At 38.2% G+C, this 23,750-nt stretch overlaps 1 protein-coding gene across 1 annotated transcript; it reads right to left on the bottom strand.

The window, feature by feature from the left end:
* Window positions 1–298: 298 nt before the first annotated feature.
* On the bottom strand, window positions 299–22,341 carry LOC128206579 (zinc metalloproteinase nas-6-like). Its single transcript, XM_052909154.1, has 12 exons — window positions 22,244–22,341; window positions 18,110–18,140; window positions 17,777–17,856; window positions 15,066–15,141; window positions 13,263–13,398; window positions 12,556–12,731; window positions 9,848–9,935; window positions 8,523–8,728; window positions 5,268–5,405; window positions 4,501–4,683; window positions 1,772–1,839; window positions 299–410 (listed from the first exon to the last, which is right to left on the bottom strand). Exons 1-12 carry the CDS (start codon window positions 22,304–22,306, stop codon window positions 327–329), a joined length of 1,329 nt encoding a protein of 442 aa, XP_052765114.1. The 5' UTR covers window positions 22,307–22,341; the 3' UTR covers window positions 299–326.
* Window positions 22,342–23,750: the final 1,409 nt, after the last annotated feature.

Raw genomic sequence — 23,750 nt, 5'->3', positions numbered from 1 at the left:
AAGTAACATTTTAATGATAAAGAATGGGCGGGGTGAGCCTAACTAACGAGCCCTTCTTGATTTTTAAGATGACAATTCAGGTCATCTTACTGACTTAGAATACAACCTCATTGGCTGATGTGCATCGGATGATTGGCAGTAGGCGGACATTTAAACACTCGCTTAAGTTGAAATTCTCAATGATTAAGCCTAGTACTTAATGGTTGCCTATCCGCAATTTCATTGGCTGAAAATTTAGGTTGTATTCTAAACAAACATAAATAATATCGGTTTGGGAATGTGAAAAAGAACAAACCAATTCGATTCTTGCTATATTTATCACCATTTTAACAGTTACCAGAGTGAATTTCAATGTCATCAATAGCGATATCTCCCTTTGCCGCGCTGCCGGTGTGGCCAGAGAACTGGAACTGAAATATACATAAAGGTTAAGTTAATTAAATTTTAGATTAAGTTTAATTACAGTCGAACCCTGTTTGCTCGAATTTGTTTGGCTCGATCTCATCGTTGACTCAAACTGAATTCAAATGACCGATTTATTTCTACTAAAGGTAAGCATTCCCCCTTGGCTCGAATTCCTCGAGGCTCGAAGCAATTTCGACGGTCACTGCGAGATCGAGCCAGCGGGGTTCGACTGTAGTTTAGTTTATTATTAATGTTCTATATACTAAAACTTGGTTTAGCTCGTGTATAAAGCTCGTTCAGCTCGCTCTCAAGTGAGTGCTGTCCCTTGGTCGAATCATTGCCGGTGTCCTTCTAAGATGTCACGAGAAATTTATCCTGCTCAAAAACATGACATTTTTATTATGATGTGGACGCTCCCATAGCAGACCAAGCCAGTGCACTCCATCAGCAGTTTACTTGTTTCAAGATCAGTTCGGGGATGGTTATTTCGTGTTCAACTTAACTTAAGATAACAACATGAATGGAAGGACGATATTACAAAATACACATGCCCACCAGGGAATGCTCAGCAACACAATAAAATAAAATTATAAAACAAGACACTGAAAATGTCAAACGTAGATACATAATTAAGGTATGTTAGTTATCACTTCGTTTTTGAAAATATCAACACAAATATTTATAACATATTTGTTTTCGAAAATTAATGATTCATGCCGAAAACTACTTTTTCTTAAAGCGTTAGTAACGCTTTTAGCCATTAAACTTCAATTTATTTTCGAACGGATATTTGAAAAGCTGCGATCTTAGCAGTCTTTTATCACTGATTTCAAGATATTTACGCAAAAAAATGGCTCATTCCAAGACAAAAAATAAACAAGTTGTCAAAACGATCAATCTGTGAGAGTGAAGCTTTAATAGAATAAAATATCACCCCATACTCACAGTTTATGTTGTTTTAATTCTCAGTCTTACAGAGAGGGAGCCAGGTAATCCCTAGTTTAAATATTCCTAGCCATGTTTAAGGCTTTGTGTGCCCTTAAACAGGGTTTATTTTTTAATTATCGATCACCAGGCTTGTCCCTGTATTATTAATGTTGAACTTCGATACCAAAGAGTGATAATACTCCTGTCTGTTTGTAGTGTATACACTATAGATGTGATTTCGAAGCCAAAGTGCTGTGAGAACCGCGTTGAATGCTACCTCGATGATGCCAATTTGTAATGCTTTTACTGAAGGTAAACATTCCCGCTTGGCTCAAATTTTCCGAGGTTCGAGGCATTTTTGCTGGTCCCTGGGAGTTCGAGCCAACGAGCTTCGACTGAATGTGAAATAATAGAACAAATAAAATGTGTAATAACTTACATGGAATGTCCCAGTGGTGTGGATGTGTGCATTGATGGACTGGTGGTGCCAAGTGTTGCCATGGTCACCTGTGTAGAAAGAAATAAGACTGTAAACATTCATAACGAAGAGAATTCCTACTAACCTTAAAGGTGCACTCTCACAAATTAATGTTTTGACACTTTTTTATTTTTTTGTCTTGGAATGAGCGAATTTTTGCGTAAAAATCTCGAAACCAGTAAAATATGACTGTTAGCAAAAGAGAAGATCGCAGTTTAAATATACAAAAAAATGATATTTATGGCTAAAAGCGTTACTAATGATTTAAGAGAAGTGGAATTTTGTGCAGAATTTCCAAACATTTGATTTCCATTCTAAAGTGGGTTTTGTTATATGACTGATTTGAAGGCATTGCTTCCAAAGTCAGCTGATTCTGAGACAAAAAATAAAAGAAGTTTCAAAACTGTCAATCTGTGAGAGTGCAGCTTTAAAGGTCATGTCATCCGAAACATTAATGAAACAAGTAAAACCAATAGTACAGTGTTTAGAAAAATTGCTGAGACAAGAAATGACCCATAAACATGGATGTCATCCATTATAAAGAGACTGAAGCAAATGAGTCGCCACACCCAAAATAAGTATACGACAAGTAAGACACATAGAACAGCTTTCGGAGATTGACTAGGCAGTGTTGGTTATATGTTGACTACGTAATCATTCTTAGTTTGTCATCTTTACCATCACAGTGTGTGTATACCACGTGATAAATTACGTCATATATTCTACGTCGGAAGGCAACATTTTGCTTCAAATGAAGACTTAAATCAAAGATAACTTTTCTTTTACAACATCATTTTAAATAAAATAAAGGAATGTAAATGCCGCTTCAAGAGCCCCGCATTTGTTTTATTACCGAAATGTGATAAGGGGATTAGTTTCATCAAACACTGTTTCCAATATAATGTTTTAACAGTGCTCCGTCAGACGGCCGTATTGTGAAAAGATCTGTCGAAGTGTTTTAAGAAACTAAACTCTCAATCACAGTGTGATAAAAGACCGAAGGCAGGGCTCCGAAAGCGGCGTAAACTGTGCTATGTTTCATTTAAAATGGTGAAGAAATAGTGAAGCTATCTTTGTTTAAAGTATGTTTTCAAATCAAAATAGTGCCTTCCGACGTAGCATTTATGACGCAATTTATCACGTGGCATACACAGACTGATGACGCAATTTATCACGTGGTATGCATACACTGATGACGCAATTTATCACGTGGTACACACACACTGATGACGCAATTTATCACGTGGTACACACACACTGATGACGCAATTTATCACGTGGTACACACACACTGATGACGCAATTTATCACGTGGTACACACACACTACATCAATTGGCCGATTGTTTAGAACCTTGTTAAAGTTAACGACGTCGTTCAAGTAATCAATGATAATTTTCAAATCTTTACTACTCTGAATCTATAATGGATCTGCAGTGTTTCTAACAAGATTAGAGACAACTGTTGCAGCTGATATTGTTTTTTTTTAAATATATGAGCTCATTTCATATATTTTACGTTTAAAAGTTAACAAAGATGTCGTTAATCATGTTGTTAACTTTAAAAAAAGTTCTGAACAATCGGCCCATTATGTACGTCATTCAATCTTATAAAGTGAAATTCAGGACTTGGGTGCCTGAAAATAGTGGTTAGACACGAAGTCTCATTTACACAATATATAGAGGATAATTGTTGTTGTTTTCTGTGTAAGATTGTAATTTATTATACCTCACTTTTGTCTACAATGGTAAAATCCCATTACCCGAAAAAGAGATATTTTGACTGTCAAAAACATGTTCAACCTTTTTGACACGTGACCAAGCGAAAATTCACTGTCAGGTCATGTGACCGCAGTGACATTTTGAATGTCATAAAAGGGCAAATACCTGCCTCAATAATTAAGCTAAATCATGACGTGATTGCCTCCCTTATACACATACAGCAGTGACGTCACTATTCAATGTGTACACAAAAACATCAGACGACAGGAACTGTCAGTTTTTGAAGGAATTTTAGCATAATTAACGGTGGAATTTTGTTCTAAATACAGTTAATTTATTATGTTATATTTTGTTTACCTTGTTAAAGTCGTTTAATTAAATGAATTAAAAAAACAACAACTTTTTAAGAACTTAATTTTGTTCGGAATAATAAAATAAATATCACCCTCGGGTGACATTCTGCTCTCGGGTTGACAACATCAATGTCACACAGGCTGCCATATGATATTTATATAATATTTCACTTAGTGAGCACCAAAAGCTATATTTCACGTGTGGCCACGAGATAACTTTTTACTTTTGGTTTTTACGAGGTGAATATATTGCGATCTTACACTGAAACATTTTTTTTCTTTTTGTTATTTGCCGAAAAAGGTTATTAAATGACAGTTTCATGTAGTTTTTTTGTTCAGAAAAACGCGCCAAATTGAATGCGAACTTAATGTCTTCTCGGAAATGACATCGAACAATTTGTGTCCCAGCTCTATGCGCGCTTCTGTTGGATTTGGAATTCAGAGCGGACTAAAATTTCAAAACAGTGAAAAATATCAAAATGTTATTTTACTGTTAGAAACAGTGAAATATCATTTTTATTTCACTGATGAATCCCTATAATTCAATAAAAATCATATAATATAGAATTGCTGTATTATCCACTCGCATATGGAAATACGATAATTAGTGTGGTCACCTGTGAAAGACCTCAGGGAGTGCTTGGTCCCTCCAGCCACGGCGTACAGTCGCAGTGTCTCAATGTTGGCGCCGTGCATGTGGTAGTAGAACTTGACACAGTAGTCGCCCCCTGGGTAGGTCTTGGAGTCAAGGTAAGCGGCTTTGTGTGTGTGGCCTGACGCTTCCAGGTAGATGTAGTAATCTGGGTTACGAAGCAGAATCTTTCAATAAATAAATGTATGTACGCTCGCTATATGGTTGCACTGGCGGGCAATCACCGAGCGAAAGTATTTTTATTAAGTTCGAGTGAAATTAGTTAACATATGCTAATTCCCGGGCCACGATGAGCTATTATTACCCGAAAGAACTACATGTGTACTTTATAATTTATTGTTCATCCATTATTAAGGGAATAAAGCTAATGAGTCACCACACCCGAAATAAGTATACGAAACGTAAAACACACAGAGTAACTTTTCGAAGCTTTACTAAGCATCGTTGACCAAGTTGTCATCTTTAGTTTGTCATCTTTACCATCAATGTGCACGTCATACGCTCTTAATAAGTGAAATTCAGGGTTTGGGTGCTTGAAAAAAATAATAATCGTAATTTGGAGAAGGTGTGCATCTTTACTATAACTTTCTTCACAATCTTTATAAAATAAATAAAGTTACAAGTCTAATGTTTCGAGTACGAATGAAGGCATTCGGGGCTCCTCGGCCATTGTTTTCGAAAACAAGTCGGCTGAGGAGCTCCGAATGTGAATGAAGGAGAACAAATACGCACGTGAGGTACTTCCACTATGATCAGCATGAGGCCCTGTGTGTGTGCTTGGTGTGGTGCCTTTGTTACGGGTCCAGTCCATGGTGTCAGATTGCGAATTGTGCCAGTCACAGAAACCTGATTGGAACGTGCAAACGTCCGCTGGATAGACAGGATAATACTCATTTTATTACCTTTGGGAATGACAGTATTAATAAGATACAGTCGAAACCTTTTGGCTCGAATTCGCTTGGCTCGAATTCCTAGTTGGCTCTAACTGGATGTAAAGGACCGATTTCTTTATACTGAAGGTGAACGTTACCGCTCAAATTTTCCGAGGCTCGATGTATTTTCGCCGGTCATTGGAGTTCGAGCGAACGGGGTTCGACTGTAATTTAATTAAATTGTGCTGATATGGGGCGTTGTAGCTACTACCACTGTTGCGAATGTACAGCTTTAATCAAACCCAGGCTGCTGTCCTTAAGGAACTGGAATGTAGAATCTGCTTCCGAATGAGCTCTTCTTATTATGTATTGATGTACAATCAATACTCGCTATGTCGAAGTCGTTCTGATATACAGTCAATACTCGCCATGTCGAAGTCATTGGGACATCGGGAAATACTTCTAGATAACGCCCATTCGATATAACCGAACTTAAAAACATGTCGAGCTAAACCCAATACATTTAAAAAGTTCGACATAACCAGAACATCGACATAACAGAGTTCGAGAAAGCGAGTTTCGACTGAAATTATACATAAGTGTAGGATCAATATGTTAGTCAAGTCCAAGATTAAATCTGGGACCGATTTCACGACCAATCTAAAACGAGAACACATTTTACCGTCTTAAATAATAGAATACGATAAGATTGTAACACATGTCCAAACCGGTAACCTTACTCATAATTTTGTAAACAGCACTTTTTATTTATGACGAAAAATGTATCGCAAATCATGAACGAGTCCAACAAAGTATCCTTTGTCTGCAGATAAAGTTGGATTCCATCATCATAGATGTATTTAAGGCTTACCTCCTAATTTTTGTTATTTCTTGTTGTTGTTGTTGTTTTTTTTTATATTTCGACAAAAAACAAACACTGATATAATTTACAATCCTTGTAGTAGCAATGGCAATGGTAGTGGTGCTATTTGATAATATTTCATATATGTTGATCGCGGTCGAAATGGAAGCGGTGCGATTTGTATGTAAAGCTTTTCTGTTGGTAGCGGTCGTTATGGTTGCGGTGTTATTTGCATGTAACGCTATCCTATTGGCAGTGGTATTTATGGTTGCGGTGTTATTTGCAAGTAACGTTTTCCTGTTGGTAGCGGTCGTTATGGTTACGGTGTTATTTGCATGTAACGCTATCCTGTTGGTAGCGGTCGTTATGGTTGCGGTGTTATTTGCATGTAACGCTATCCTGTTGGTAGCGGTCGTTATGGTTACGGTACTATTTGCATGTAACGCTATCCTGTTGGTAGCGGTCGTTATGGTTGCGGTGTTATTTGCAAGTAACGTTTTCCTGTTGGTAGCGGTCGTTATGGTTGCGGTGCTATTTGCATGTAACGCTATCCTGTTGGTAGCGGTCGTTATGGTTACGGTACTATTTGCATGTAACGCTATCCTGTTGGTAGCGGTCGTTATGGTTGCGGTGTTATTTGCATGTAACGCTATCCTGTTGGTAGCGGTCGTTATGGTTGCGGTGCTATTTGCATGTAACGCTATCCTGTTGGTAGCGGTCGTTATGGTTACGGTACTATTTGCATGTAACGCTATCCTGTTGGTAGCGGTCGTTATGGTTGCGGTGTTATTTGCATGTAACGCTATCCTGTTGGTAGCGGTCGTTATGGTTGCGGTGTTATTTGCATGTAACGCTATCCTGTTGGTAGCGGTCGTTATGGTTGCGGTGTTATTTGCATGTAACGCTATCCTGTTGGTAGCGGTCGTTATGGTTGCGGTGCTATTTGCATGTAACGCTATCCTGTTGGTAGCGGTCGTTATGGTTGCGGTGTTATTTGCATGTAACGCTATCCTGTTGGTAGCGGTCGTTATGGTTGCGGTGTTATTTGCATGTAACGCTATCCTGTTGGTAGCGGTCGTTATGGTTGCGGTGCTATTTGCATGTAACGCTATCCTGTTGGTAGCGGTCGTTATGGTTGCGGTGCTATTTGCATGTAACGCTATCCTGTTGGTAGCGGTCGTTATGGTTGCGGTGCTATTTGCATGTAACGCTATCCTGTTGGTAGCGGTCGTTATGGTTGCGGTGCTATTTGCATGTAACGCTATTTTGTTGGTAGCGGTCGTTATGGTTGCGGTGTTATTTGCATGTAACGCTTTCCTGTTGGTAGCAGTCGTTATGGTTGCGGTGTTATTTGCATGTAACGCTATCCTATTGGTAGCGGTCGTTATGGTTGCGGTGTTATTTGCATGTAACGCTATCCTATTGGTAGCGGTCGTTATGGTTGCGGTGTTATTTGCATGTAACGCTATCCTGTTGGTAGCGGTCGTTATGGTTGCGGTGCTATTTGCATGTAACGCTATCCTGTTGGTAGCGGTCGTTATGGTTGCGGTGTTATTTGCATGTAACGCTATCCTATTGGTAGCGGTCGTTATGGTTGCGGTGTTATTTGCATGTAACGCTTTCCTGTTGGTAGCGGTCGTTATGGTTGCGGTGCTATTTGCATGTAACGCTATCCTGTTGGTAGCGGTCGTTATGGTTGCGGTGCTATTTGCATGTAACGCTTTCCTGTTGGTAGCGGTCGTTATGGTTGCGGTGCTATTTGCATGTAACGCTATCCTGTTGGTAGCGGTCGTTATGGTTGCGGTGCTATTTGCATGTAACGTTTTCCTGTTGGTAGCGGTCGTTATGGTTGCGGTGCTATTTGCATGTAACGCTATTTTGTAGGTTGTGGTTTGTTATTCTATTGGTAGCGGTCGTTATAGTTCTTACTCTGTCATAATATGGTATCCTTGTAGCGGTAAATATTGCTGCGGTAATACTCGTTTGTACTGTGATCGTACTTGTAGTGGTCGTTATGATCTCTTTACTCTTTGATAGAAATGTTAACCTTGTAAACCTGTAGTTATGTTTGTTTTAATATTATCCTGGTGGCAGCCGTCGGTATGGTTGCGGTTATGTTTCGTCGCTATATATTTCTGGTGGTTGGGACATAACGGTTGTGGTTTTTTTGTTAGTTATCGCATTGCTATGGATGAACTGATTATCTTTAAATTTATTACAATTTTGGCGGTTCAAATGTTCCACATTACTTACATCCGCTAGGGGAAGGGTCAGTTGTCGGCGCAAGGGACACGTGGGGATCACTCGTGTGCCCGCTGTGGTCGGGTGCGACACAGTCATAAAGCAGCTGGATTTCCTTGATATCAATTGGACTCAGGCCGATCCTTTGGCCGATGGTGACGCCAGATTGTTTGGGTTCTATGGTTGGTTTGGACTTGTCGATGGCAAATGCGTGTGCACTAGCGGGTAACAAATTGTAAAACTATTAAAGCTGCACTCTAACAAACTGGCAGTTTCCATGCACAAATCTTGTATCATGGGTAATTAATGATTTCCCCTAGACTATAAGTATCTTCCATGTCCGAGAGTGTAAGATAGGTTAACCGAGAATTTTACAGACAGTTTTGACCATTTTCGATGCACAAATTTGGTATTTGTACAAAAAAAATACTAAATGTTGACATTGTCAGAATAAAATACAATTGACTCCGCTGCAAGAAGATCGCATAATAATTTCAATTAAGCAAATAAGCCTGTGGACCTAACTCTTAGGCATCCTAATGATTTTTGAAATTATTCACTTCACTGAGAATTAATTCAAACTTATAAAAAATACACGTCAAAAGTCTTCAATTACGTTATATAATTATTATGTATTTTATGAGCTACGTTTACTAGTGCACAGGAATTCATTCGAGGCTCGTCGTATGACGGAGATGGTCGAGGTGTTCCGATTGTTCTTGTTCAATTACGGAAGAGATGAAAACTTGCATCATTGTTAAACACTGGTGCATGTTAAAGAGCCAGGGCCGGTATTCAATATTAATATTTTCCTTAGACATGCCTCAATTATTCCATTCAGTCTATTGGTCATCTTAATATACAGGCCAATCAAATCATCAGTTTCTAATCTTAATTTTAAGTTCAATCTTAGTTGCATATTGAATGTTATTTTCTGTCTGTGCACTATGCAGGTCATACATATGATGAGTATAAGTATCTATCATGTTTTTGGGTTCGGAGAAGTAAAATCCGACCCGTGGGCAAGCGCGTAAGACGGAAAAGAGGCTTTCGTCATCAAGCGAAGTGTTTTTAAATCACTATTGACATCAAAAATTCAATAGTTCCTCTAAATTCGCGTTTTAACGAATATTTATTTTAATTTTAATTCAAAGTCTTGCATACATATATACTTAATTGCGCTTCATTGAAATAAGAATGGCGCGTTGTTGCGCGTGATTCATGGGTGTTAGCCGGGATTTTCCAGCACTAGTCACATGACCGGTAACACACGTTCGGTATGCAAGGAAAGAATGCGCGCGCATGTTTTATTTTGCAAAGAAATGGTATTATGTAACCTGTAGTGCAATACGCTTCCATAGTCGTACGGTTGTCCCAGCGTGTCAACTTCGTTCGTTGAATATTTCTTGAAGTTTCCTTCCTCGCCTGTAGATGTAAATAAGTATAATTAAAGTAGATTGAAGTTTAGTGTAATACAATATCCTGACTTAAAGCTGCACTCTCACAGATTTACCTTTTTTTTTACTTTTTGTCTTTGAAAGGCCAAATATTTGCTTAGATGTCTGTAAACCAATTATATAAGATTGCTAACAAAAAATCAGATCGTAGATTTCATATTTCCGTTCGAAAATGATGTTTTATGGCTTAAACCGTTACTAATGGTTTAAGAAAACTGGATAAAACATCTGTTTTTTAACTTAAATATAAAAACCAGCGATCTAATTTTTTGTCAGCAGTCTTGTATAACTGGTTTCCATGGATTTTCGCAAATATTGGCTCGTTCCAAGAAAAAAATAAAAAGTTTTCAAAACATTCAATCTGTGTGAGTGCAGCTTTAAAGGTTTATCACGTTCAAACTAAATAATATGAAAAACGTTTCCGATTATCCTGACACTCAAATTTGTGGACATTCGAACAAGTAGTGCTTATCTTCAGTATAGTTACAGAATATTGCTGTGCTTTATTGAGGGGCATTTGTTGGCTATTTACACCTGGGCTGAATTCTATTTTGGTCTAAATTGGATCTATGAACGATGTAGCTAATCGGATTATTTGAGTTAAAAATGACCAATAGAGTGAAAATGAGGTCAATAATGTATGACCATAAAATATTAACTTGTGTTGCATATTAAATACCAGCCAAGATATGGACAAAATGTGTTACAGAGTCTTCCTTTAGTCAGTGAGCCTATTGGTTTTGCACTGACGAACATTATTGTCATATTAATAAAAATACTATAAATGACACTCTTATTCAAAATCAATACATACATGTAAACATGTATAACAAACATAAATTTTAAGTGATAAACGTTCAACTACTTCTTAATTAATGCTCTTAAGGAAAATATCAATAACTTATAACAATATTATAACCATCTTTTTGATAGCTGAATACGCAATCATATTTAACGATTGGTGAGTGCTAAAAGAATTACTGCGATCTCTTATTGCTCATTAGGTAGAAATACCGTGTTTTCTGCATCTTTCTTTAATATGCAACTCTATATCCTTCATGATTTCGACATGCATGCATCCTTTTCGGTGTATTCAAACAATTGTATTGATTGTGGTAAATCTTATTTGGGAGTAATAGATCACCTTAAATCGAATGGGCCGTGAATCGAATGAGCCATTAGTCAGTCGGATGGCCTTTATGGCATTGGCATAGTGGGTCAAGGAAAGCTTGATAACGCCTATTCTTATTAGCATATCCCAAAACCGTTTTCTACTCATGGCCTTTCTTAAGCTTATTCGATACCTTATATGATTGTTTAATGTTTAAGTTGTTCGTCTTGCATCAAAAACGTTGTGTGTTCGGTCTCAATCAGGGGCAGATAATGATTGCCTCTAGACTATAAGGTTCTTCCTTGGCCGAGAGTGTAATATAGGTTCATTCCCACCCGAGCGTAGGGTGTTTTGCGGAAACGAGGTTTACCAAGTTTCCGCAAAACACCCTGCGCGAGGGTCGGGATGGACCTATCTTACACGAGCAGTTATGATAGATGCTATTTCTCCCACCTCTGTTAAACAGAATTAAGTAAAAATGTATTTTTTGCTGGAACTTATTTTTGCTTAGTGAAAATAAATGCGTATGGATATGTGATAATGGATATGCGCGCAGTGATTAAGATCATGTTAATAGTTAAATCGGCCTTTAAATAGTTCTAAGGAGAATGAAGCATTACTTCTTGAAGGTGCGTGAAAACTGTTTTATGGTGACATTTGAAGCAAGAAATATAATTAATTACGGTTCTAAATATTGCCACAAGACAAGATGTCCATGATGCTACAGACGACAGTCTTCAACAAGGAGGTAATTACAATGTGGTGACCATTATAAAGGAGTTCCATACGGGCAATAAATCTTCACTCGTGGGCAATATAAGAATTTATAGCATGGTTCAATTATTGGATCTACTTATCTGAGGATCGAGAAATCAGTACTGGATTCTACCCAGGACACGGACTCGGTTGTGAACCAATTGACCAATAAGCAATTCGCTTTGTCTCATTCAAGATTAATAATATATGTTATGTGTTTCCGGTCCGGATCGAAAAATCCGACCCGCGGGCACGAGTGTAAGCCGGCAACGAAGCTAACCGATGGTCAACATCCGGAACGGAAAATATGCATGTTTTTTCTTCAATACATTAAACCATCAATGTGTGGAAAAAGATATGCTTTTTTGTAAAAAGCGCGTGCGACATTGTTTACTGACGTCATGAAGCAAAGTAATTATTGATCAAGGTTGACGTAAAATAGTTCCTCTTACAGATTATGCGTTTAAAAATGATGATTAATACCTTTCATTTTGTGATTAAGTTGCATGTTTAAATACATATTCGATCGCGTTCTAATGAAACGACATACTTGACTTTCTATAAACTACAAAATAAAAGCAATAAGAAGTGGGGCATTGTTGTGAGTGACTCATCTAAAAATGGGGTGCCAGATCGAATTTTCCAGCACGCCCGATTTTACCGGAAATGCCTATCCGGTGTGCAAGAACGAATAATTAAACATTAAGTATAACTAAGATACCTGATTTGATGTTATTGTAGTGTATCGTGACGTAGTTGTCCCGGTCTGGTCTGCTCTGTTCATGGTGGAATCCAAGCGAGTGCAATAGTTCGTGGATGATAGTTCCTTTCCGCTCACACCCGTGACCAATCGTGACGTCAGCTCTTCGGTTCACGTGACCCACGTGAGTATGGCAACTTAACAACAACAAAAAACGTGAACATATATAAGCAAAAACTGTAGCAAATAGGTGATATACATGTATATTTTCGGATTTCTTTCTATCAAAACATTGTTATCGCTCGCTTTTGTTGATTTCACACAGCAGTAAATATCGATAGCATACGTTATTTGTAAAAGTGATTTACGTTTTTAATTTGTATTCTAATGGCACAGCTTTAGCTGCTTTCTTTACTCTTTTGAAGTAAAACCATTCCAAAACATTGCAGAACTTATTTTTCTTGTAATCCTTTATTTAGCTTTAATAAGGGAAGGGAAGGAACCATGTTTAAAACATAAACTACTAGTATGCTTGTATTGATGTTTTTCCGTGAAACAACTTCTTGTGTGCTATGTATTTAAGAACGGTGGCTTCATGTGACGAATTAATCAATTGCACTAGCGGATCCAGGGGGGCGAGCTTCCGGTACGACCCACCCCCCTCAAATCTTCCAAGTTAACATTTCATTTTTATATAGGAAAAAAAAGGTAATAAAATACGCCCATACCCGTCTCCTCCTACAAACTTGACGTAGGAGGTCTCGCCGGCGTGGGGTTTGAAATGGATACAGGTTTTACCATTGACCCTCGTTTTTGTTTCAATCTCCTGCATGGCGGCGTGCATGATGTTCTGAACCGTGGAAGCTGTGGGGGAAAAACATTCGGAACTCCTCGGTTATTTTTCCCGAAAACAACATCGGATGTATATGGACTGATTACGTTCTCAGAAATTGGTATGTTTACGTCCGCTGCAAGTAGACCGCGTAGTGATTTAATTCAGTAGCTAAACTTAATGACTTAAATCTTGGGAATTTTAATTATGTTTGCAAAAATACACTTCACTGGCAATCAAATTAAACTCAGATCAATAATTTCAAGCTAAAACACTACATTTATGTACCGGCATGCATCCGAGATTGTTTTCGATAAAATGGCATAGCTCCGAATGCAAAAAAACAAAACAGACGGCAGTTGTTAGTTGCTGTCATATACAGTATTTGTATACCACGTGATAAATTGGGTCATAAATGCTACGTCGGAAGGCAATATTTTGATTTGAAAAAAGACTTTAAAAAAAGATAACTTCACTATTTCTTCACCATTTTCAATATGCGCAGTCTACGCCGCTTACGGAGCCCCACCTTCGTTCTTTTACCAGAATTTAATTACGAGTTTAGTTTCTTAAAACACTTCGACAAACCCTTTCACAATACGGCCATCTGATGGAGCACTGTCAAAACATTATGTTGGAAACAGGTTGTCGAAGTGTTTGATGAAACTAATTACCTCAACAAATTTCGGAAATAATACAAATGCGAAGCGCTTTAAGCGGCATAGACTGCCCCTTGTTTCATTTGAAATGGTGTTGTAAATGAAAAGTTATCTTTGATTTAAGTCTTTATTTTAAGCAAATTTGTGCCTTCCGACGTAGCATATATGACGTAATTTATCACGTGGTATACACTCACTGATATATCTATATTCTATTGCGTCGAACTGCTTCATTGAAATAATATAATTCCTCATTATCGTAATACATGACGGCGTGTGCGATGCTCTAAACTTTTGGTATTTGAATTGTATTGTGTGGGTCAATGAAATCGATGGCATTTCAAATTTTCTGTTCATTATTTGTACTTATATCGATTCTAATGAATTTCACTAAAAATAGTTTCAAAGAGTAAATTTCTGTCAGTCTGCGGCCAAGGTACGCCCGTTCTGTTTTCTGTTGATTGCAAAACTTGGACTCTAATACATGCATGGAAGATATGTGTTTGTTTTAGTTATATATTGCTTTTAACTTCTTTGAAATTATATGATTCCTCATTAACTACGTACATGTATTTGATACAGACGGAACTCAGGGCTTCCATATTCCAACACAAAACTGACAGAGACTTATGATACACATCGCCTATGTGCTGTGTGGCTATATTGCAGAATTTATTTGTTACTTATACATGTTCTTATAATAGTAATTGTAATCTAATATACATTATGCAATGCACTAATTGTAACCCCCCCCCCCCCCAAGATCCGGGAAATAGGCTAGCAGGGGACTTTCGGTCCAGCCAAGGGTAAAATCGCCACCCTGCGGTCACGAATTGCTGGAAAAATTCCCGCGAAATGCCCCCGCACCCCAATGACCCTAGACAAAACCACCGTATTCAATAGGCACTGCGGGGCCAACTGGAAGGTAAAAACACGGCCCATTTCCCCGGCTATCCCCGGTATACCACCGGACCATGGGTTTGGGGCGTGGTTACAATTGACTGGTGCATAAAGTAGGCCAAAGAAAACAACGTAATTACGGTATTCCGACGATATTTCGTACGGGACAACTCCATTTGGCCATCGCAGGTTGCGGTTTCGCAGCGCGTTGCGATGCTAAAAAAGAAAAAGAAAAATTCTGTTTAGTGGTAGTAGTAGTAGTAGTAGTAGTAGTAGTAGTAGTAGTAGCGGCAGCGGCAGCAGCAGCAGCAGTAGCAGCGGCAGCAGCAGTAGCAGTAGTAGTAGTAGTAGTAGGTGGTGGTGGTGGTTGTGGTGGTGGTGGCGGTGAAGGATGTGGTGGTGGTGGTGCTGGTGGTCGTGGTCGTGGTCGTGGTAGATGTTGTGGTGGTGGTGGTGGTAGTGGTAGTGGTAGTTGTAGTAGAAGTAGTAGTAAAAGTAGTGGTAGTGGTAGTAGTAGTAGTAGTAGTAGTAGTAATAGTAGTAGTAGTAGTAGTAGTAGTAGTAGTAGTAGTAGTAGTAGTAGCGGCAGTAGTAGTAGTAGTAGTAGTAGTAGTAGTAGTAGTAGTAGTAGTAGTAGTAGTAGTAGTAGTAGTAGTAGTAGTAGTAGTAGTAGTAGTAGTAGTAGTAGTAGTAGTAGTAGTAGTAGAGTAGTAGTAGTAGTAGTAGTAGTAGTAGTAGTAGTAGTAGTAGTAGTAGTAGTAGTAGTAGTAGTAATAGTAGTAGTAGTAGTAGTAGTAGTAGTAGTATTAGTAGTAGTAGTAGTAGTAGTAGTAGTAGTGTTAGTAGTAGTAGTAGTAGTAGTAGTAGTAGTAGTAGTAGTAGTAGTAGTAGTAGTAGTAGTAGTAGTAGTAGTAGTAGTAGTAGTAGTAGTAGTAGTTGTAGTAGTAGAAGTATTATTATTATTATTATTAGTAGTAGTAGTAGTAGTAGTAGTAGTAGTCGTCGTAGTCGTAGTCGTAGTCGTAGGTAGTAGTAGGTAGTAGTAGGTAGGAGTAGTAATAGTAGTAATAGTGGTTGTGGTTGTGGTAGTGGCAGTAATAGTGGTGGTGGCAGTGATAGTGGCGTTGGAAGTGGTGATAATAAGAGTGGTAGTGGTAATGGTAGTGGTGGCAGTGGCAGTGGCATTAGTGGCAGTGTTATTGGTAGTGGCAGTGATAGTGGTGGTGGTAGTGGTGGTAGTGGCAGTGGCAGTGGTGGTGGTAGTGGTGGTGGTAGTGGTGGTGGTAATGGTGGTGGCAGTGATAATGGTGGTGGCAGTGGCAGTGGCAGTGGTGGTGGTGGTTGTAGTGGTGGTGGCAGTGGCAGTGGTGGTGGTGGTGGTAGTGGTGGTGGTAGTGGTAGTGGTGGCAGTGTTAGTGGCAGTGGCAGTGGTGGTGGTAGTGGTGGTGGTAGTGGTGGTGGCAGTGATAGTGGTGGTGGCAGTGATAGTGGTGGTGGTGGTGGTAGTGCTGGTGGAAGTGATAGTGGTGCTGGCAGTGGTTGTGGTGGTGGCAGTGATAGTGGTGCTGGCAGTGGTTGTGGTGGTAATAGTAGTGGTAGTTGTAGTGGCAGTGGTAGTGGTTGTGGCAGTGGTAGTGGTTGTAATAGTAGTGGTTGTGGTAGTGGTGGTGGCAGTGATAGTGGTGGTGGTAATGATGGTAATAGTAGTAGTGGTAGTGGAAGTGATAGTGGTGGTGGTGGTGGTGGTGGTGTGGTGGTGGTGGTGGTGGTGATGGTAATATTAGTGGAAGTGGTTGTGGTACTGGTAGTGGTGGAAGTGGCAGTGGCATTAGTGGTAGTGTCAGTGGCATTAGTGGCAGTGGCAGTGATAGTGGTGGTGGCAGTGATAGTGGTGGTGGTAGTGGTGGTGGTAGTGGTGGTGGCAGTGATAGTGGTAGTGGTGGTGGTAGTGGTGGTTATAGTAGTAGAAGTGGTAGTGGTAGTGGCAGTGATAGGGGTGGTGGAAGTGATTGTGATGGTGGTAGTGGTGGTGGCAGTGATAGTGGTGGTGATAGTGATAGTGGTGGTGGCAGTGATTGTGGCAGTGATAGTGGTGGTGGCAGTGATAGTGGTGGTGGCAGTGATAGTGGTGGTGGTGGTAGTGGTGGTGGCAGTAGTAGTGGTGGCTGTGATAGTGGTGGTGATAGTGATAGTGGTGGTGATAGTGATAGTGGTGGTGGCAGTGATAGTGGTGGTGATAGTGATAGTGGTGGTGATAGTGATAGTGGTGGTGATAGTGATAGTGGTGGTGATAGTGATAGTGGTGGTGGCAGTGATTGTGGCAGTGATAGTGGTGGTGGCAGTGATAGTGGTGGTGGCAGTGATAGTGGTGGTGGCAGTGATAGTGGTGGTGGCAGTAGTAGTGGTGGCTGTGATAGTGGTGGTGGCAGTGATAGTGCTGGTGGTTGTGGTGGTTATAGTAGTGGAAGTGGTAGTGGCAGTGATAGTGGTGGTGGTGGTAGTTCAATAAGCAAAGTGTATCGAATATGAACTTTTTCTTTGTAGTTTGGAATGTTATAAATTGCAAATAGCTGTTAAGAATAATAAAGGCATGCATCATCTCAAATTAATTCGTTAATATAAGATGCTTAAAATTTGTTAAATGATAAAGTAGACGAAATTTTGTTATTACTCTGTGTTTTGAAATATTAATACGCACAAGTGCTCTTGTGGAAAAGAAGTCCATCCCGGCCAGCCTTTTTAAAACAAACGGATGTTGTAGCAGATAGTCAATATTTAAATACAGCCACTCATTGTATATTTATAAAAGCTTTCCAGGTGCAAATAGCATCAAATAAAATTGCGAACTTACGAATGGATTTTCGCCGGGAAAAATGTCAATATCGCCTTCGAATCTTCCCGAACTTTCCTCCGGGTATAAATTCGGACTTTCTGGTAAAAATAACAACAAATAACGTTATCGTCGCCGCATTAAATATCATGATATTCCTACAATTACCTTAAATGACCACGTGATCTTTCCCATTATATTATTTACAATATTTGTGACATTTAATCAAAAGCATAGTTTTATAACGTCAAATGAGTACAACATATCAATGCATTAAAATTAAATAAAAGAGTTTTACATCAACCTTTATTGCGCCCCTAAAATAATGATCTATAATGATCTTATACAGCTTACCTTCCAATGATTCAGCTGCCCCACTCTGACTCTGAAAAAAAAATGAAATGTCACTTGTTTTTACAATCCAAAGTTTTATTCAAAAAGGTATATATATGTACAGTCCGAGACTCTTTGGCTCGAACTCGCTTGGCTCGATTCCTCGTTGGTTCGAATTCCTCGTTGGCTCGAATTGGATGTTATGGACCGATTTCTTTAAACTGAAGGTTAGCAATGCCGCTTGGCTCGAAAACCCTCTGAAGCTCGAAAGTATCTTAGCCGGTCCCTGGGAGTTCGAGCCAACGGGGTTCGTTCGACTGTATTGTGTATTTCTCTTTCACAGACTGTGGAGTCATTATTTCATTAGTTTATATAATGTTTTTATGGGACGGTAACCTTTTTGTGATTATTTTGTTTTTCAAATACTTGACGTGGAATTTTATATGTCGATTGACTGGCTCCCGTTTCACCGTCATTTTATGAATCAAAACCGAGAGCCAGTAACAATTAACTATAGCGCGTATAGCAACGCCAAGGGAAGCAATTCAGTCCCGTGTTTCGGAAAATGCGAAACAGTGCCTGGTTTGTGACAAGCCTACCAGCTTATGAAAAAAATTGATACTTATCAAAAGCTTGTATGTATTAAACTTGAAAATAATTTGTTACATCGTTATGTAGAAATTGGGTGTCAAGTACGATCCAGTTCTACTTTAAAGCTTTACGTGTATTGATACAGATGTTTTTAAACTGTCGACGTAACGTCAGGAACTGCCCCGTTAACGTAACACATCCACGTTAGCTTGTGACGCGTGTTGTTTATTGCATAATAAGAGGAATGAGTACATACTTTGAACACAGACAGACAAACAGACAGACAGACAGACAGACAGATAGACAGACAGAAATGTGTATTGTCGTAAACATGTTATTTAACTGTGTCTTGACAAAATATAGAAAATATAAACAGGCATATAAATAGTAAGTATGGTCACAACCATGCATGGCCTAGTATAAATACAAAGAAACGGGAATAGTGAGTTAAATTAAAGAACAAAATATAAGGTTCCAACAAAGGGGAAAAAATACATATAAAAATCAAACTGTGATACATATATTTATATTAAATATAGTAATGAACTTATGAACTTTAAGCCAATTTGATTTTAGTTCGAACATTTTATGTGATAAAAGATTTTAGCTGTTGACCCTTTTCATAACGTGTATGATAATGTACGTCAGAAAAAAAAAATTTAAAATGATTTCAGCAGCTTGCCTTATATTTAACTATTTTTTATGAATTTTATAAAACTGCTTTATATTTTCAAACATCGAAAAACTGCTCTTTTCCGAAGACTCACAAGATCAATCAAATGATTTTTTTCCATGTGTATCAATAATGTGTTCGTTTGAACTTTAGTTTTCTGTTAACTGAAGTTTATGTAACCAGAAACTGTTTTGTTTATATCATAATCTCTGATAATGCGAAAAAAAAAATATATAGAAATAATATTACTGGTCGCTCTTCGTAGCCCTTGGAGTTTGGGGGTGGGTGTAATAAAACATAAATAACTTTTTTTTTAATCACGGTAAAAAATCTTCAAATTTTAGATAAAAGTCCCATAGTGTACCGTGATTATACCTATGTTGTCGCAAGGGGTCCAACGTGATTTGTGTTTGCCGAAATTTAAGTGAGGGAAATTGTGTGAAGCCGAATCAAATGGCGGCGTTTGAAGGGATTTCGGTGTTTCAGGTAGATATTTTGACCTTGTAAGTAAGTTGCATCACCATTTTCGCAATATAAATACGCCTACCCGGACCACATGTGTAAGCGTCTCTCGTTTTTTTAACTTTTGTTTCTAGAGGCCTTAACAAAAAAGTTATTGAATGTATAAGATGAACGATTGATTGTTTACAAAGTGAAAATACAAAATTGCGTGACTTGAAACTGTGTCCACATTTACCATTCGTGTACCTATTTAGCTACATGTTATTGAATGTTTGCATTATTTATCTTTTCGACGACTAATGCACTTACATGGGCACTATACGGCCAATTTTTTTATGTTTAAACACCTTTTATGTTGGGCGACGAAGTTTTATGCAGTTTTTGTGTGAAGCAGAATCAGAATATGCATGCATTAATAAAAGTGTTATGAAGACACGAGCTGTAGCACATTTTAATATTTATAGCAAAATCAAATTTGAACATACCGTGTATTTGCTATGCAAAATAACTTATATATAGTATTCCAGCAATTCATCTATATGTACTCGGAAATTAAATATATTGCTCGATATATCAATGTAAGAACTCTTGGTGTAACATGAACGTCTCGCAATACGGCAAATTCAATGAATGCAATATTTTTTTCAGTCTGATATTATCTGTCAACTAAAGGGATATGCAAATCAAACAAATTCATCACACAAGAATATATTGAAATATCCACACTTTTATTATTTTAACGCCACTATTATTATGATTTGACAAATATTAATACGATGACCGCCGGGAACCATGCGTCGGCGTGGAATCATTTAAGGCAATCGGACTCTTTGCGTGGAATCATTTAAGGCAATCGGACTCTTCATAAACAGTCAAACAACCATTTCACAAGATTTATATGATACTTTGGCAAGAAAATACAACATAACATAAACACATTACATATAACATAAAAACGTTTGAGTTGACTAAAGCAATAAAACTTTGTCCGCAGAAAACACGATCTAGAAAAATACTTATTCCATTTTAAGGCTTAGGCTTTTACGAAGAGTAGCCTTCAGAAATCAAGCATCACCGTGAATACGATGAATACATAACGGTTCGTTGTGCTATTGCATGTTATGGAGCTTGGTCGAAAATAGTGTAAACAATGAAAACTTCTTTGTTTGTTGATGTTTTCATTAACCACATGGAATCATGTCAGCAAGTGCACGTGACGTACGCTCCTGCCATTGAATCAATGTCGTGTTAATTGAGATTCGTGAATGCTGGCGTTCGAACAATACTACTCTGCATTTACCTCATCCTAAGGATTTCGCTGTGAATTCACTTAAAATCTAGAAAAACAATAGTAATTGAACTACATTTACTCATTATTTACTCACCTCTTGTATGTATTTTCCAGATATGTTAAGGTTATAACTAAGGGAAATTACTGTTCATTTTTACACTAGATGCAAATAATTATTCCATCTTGTTAGGTAGAAGACATTATATATCCGGGTATATTACCATATAATTATACTCAACAATTTTTTCTAGACCCTGTAAGACTGCCTACCATTAGTACACGTACTTCAGTGAACATAAGTTATTAAGTGCAGTGAAGTGCTTATTCCCTCAACATCGTCGATGAGTTGAAAGTGGCTGTGGAGTCCTCCAACACGAACAATTTATATTTGGTCAGTTAAGAGTATTAAATGTTGCTTAAATATTAAACAAGTGTATCTGGTGGGTAATTTTGCATAACAAATACGCGTTATTTTCTTATTGGGTATTTGTTTTATCTTATTATTAATATTAACATGTGCTACAGTTCATGACTTAATTACACTTATTAAAGCACGCTCATTCTGATTCTGCTTCACACAAAAACTGCATAAAACTTCGTCGCCCAACATAAAAGGTGTTTAAACATACCATAATCAGCCGTATAGTGCCCATGTAAGTGCATTAGCCGTCGAGAAGATAATTTATGCAAAAATTCAATAACAAATAGCTAAAATAGGTACAAGAATGGTAAACTTGGACTGAAAACACAGTTTGAAGTCACGCAATTTTTATATTTTCATTTTGTAAACAATTAATCGCTCAGCTTATACATTCATTAACCTTTTTGTTAAGGCCTCTAGAAACAAAAGTTTAAAAAAAAACGAGAGACGCTTACACATGTGGTCTCCGGGTAGGCGTATTTATATTGCGAGAATGGTGATGTAACTTTACTTACAAGGTCAAAATATCTACCTGAAACACCGAAATTCCTTCAAACGCCGCCATTTGATTCGGCTTCACACAATTACCCTCACTTAAAATTCGGCAAACACAAATCACGTTGGACCCCCTGTGTCGGTTAAAGCTTTTATAAAAGTGTGTATTACGCGGCTAATACCTTAATCAACGTATAAGGTAAACTAGTATTTGCCACAAACCTGGTCAGGAGATGGCAGCGACAAGGAAAGTCCCACAAGAGCAGATAATAGAAGAATTTTCATGCTTGCTGGTCCAGAGTTGTAGCCGCAACTGACATATAGCCAGACCTTCAGAGATATGGCTTATCTCTCCATATGGGGCGGTATAAGTATGTCAGGCGTACTAGAATGGCCTAAGACCGACTGTGCAGATTTGAAAGATATGTAAAGAGGATAGTCATATATCTTACTCCTTTTTCTAAAATGGTTTTGGTTTGCTCTTGTCTAAATTGGTGCTGTAATTATATGTCACTTCGTCTATTCGTATAAGGTTTTTCGGTGTTCTACATTTGAGTGACACTCTTATTTAAAATCAATACATACACATGTATAACAAACATCAATTTTGAGTGATGAACTTTTAACTACTTACTAAATAATGCTTTTATAAAAAATATTGATTTTGAATATGAGTGTCACTTTGACTCAACGTGAACACCAAAAGTAAATATTTCCCACCACTCGTGAAATAAAGCTTTAAGTACTCACACGGTGAAATATATTGCCATATTATTTTGAAAATAATCACAACACAATAATAATAATAATAATAATAATAATAATAATAATAAATACTACTACTACTACTACTACTACTACTACTACTACTACTACTACTACTACTACTACTACTACTACTACTACTACTGCTACTGCTACTGCTACTGCTACTGCTGCTGCTGCTGCTGCTGCTGCTGCTGCTACTGCTACTGCTACTGCTACTGCTACTGCTACTACTACTTCTACTTATAATAATATATAATGATAATAATAATAATTATGACTTGGTGTTACATTAACAGAACATACAGTCGAATCCCGTTGGCTCAAACTCTTTCGGCACGAATTCCTCTTTGGCTCGAACTGGAGGTTAAAAACCCATTTCTTAATACTTAATGTAAGATTTCCCGCTTAACTCGAACTTTCCGAGGCTCGAGGTATATTCGCCGGTACCTTGGAGTTCGAGCCAACGGGGTTTTACTGTATATGTTCGTTCTAACAGCGCTGCAAAAGTATTGTCCTTGGACTTTATTTGCCGCTTTCCATTCGAAGTGTATACACAATTATATCCGATGTGTTTTGCCTCTAGTTTTGCCTGGAGCTTCTATTTTGGGGACTACTTCTTGACTATGCATTCCAATGATATGAAATGTTCATACCAGGTGATCCCATGTTATGTTTGTATATCATTTGCAAGGGTTAACAGGGGCTGCTCAAGGAATTGACGTTAGAGGGGGCGTAACTTTGCGGGACAACCTTTTGTCATTCGCTCCTCCCTCAGAACCGAAATTCATATGGTTTAAATGTTGTCGAATAGGGGGTTTGGGGGATTTCCCCCAGAAAAAAATACAGTCGAACCCCGTTGGCTCGAACTCCCATGAACCGTCGAAAATACATCGAGCCTCGGACTTCGAGCCAACGGGGTTTGACTGTACATAGTCCAAATAATGGTGCATATTGAGCATCT

The sequence above is a fragment of the Mya arenaria genome, chromosome 10 (assembly GCF_026914265.1).
Source record: "Mya arenaria isolate MELC-2E11 chromosome 10, ASM2691426v1".
Taxonomy (NCBI): domain Eukaryota; kingdom Metazoa; phylum Mollusca; class Bivalvia; order Myida; family Myidae; genus Mya; species Mya arenaria.
This window is presented reverse-complemented; position numbering and strand designations above follow the sequence as displayed.

Excerpts from the sequence above, each read along its gene's own strand:
- LOC128206579 (XM_052909154.1), bottom strand. The coding sequence starts at position 22,306 with ATGAAAATTCTTCTATTATCTGCTCTTGTGGGACTTTCCTTGTCGCTG. Across the intron at positions 18,141-22,243 it reads CGCTGCCATCTCCTGACCAG|AGTCAGAGTGGGGCAGCTGA; the intron begins GTTTGTGGCAAA and ends TTTTTTTTTCAG. Across the intron at positions 17,857-18,109 it reads GGCAGCTGAATCATTGGAAG|AAAGTCCGAATTTATACCCG; the intron begins GTAAGCTGTATA and ends TATTTTTACCAG.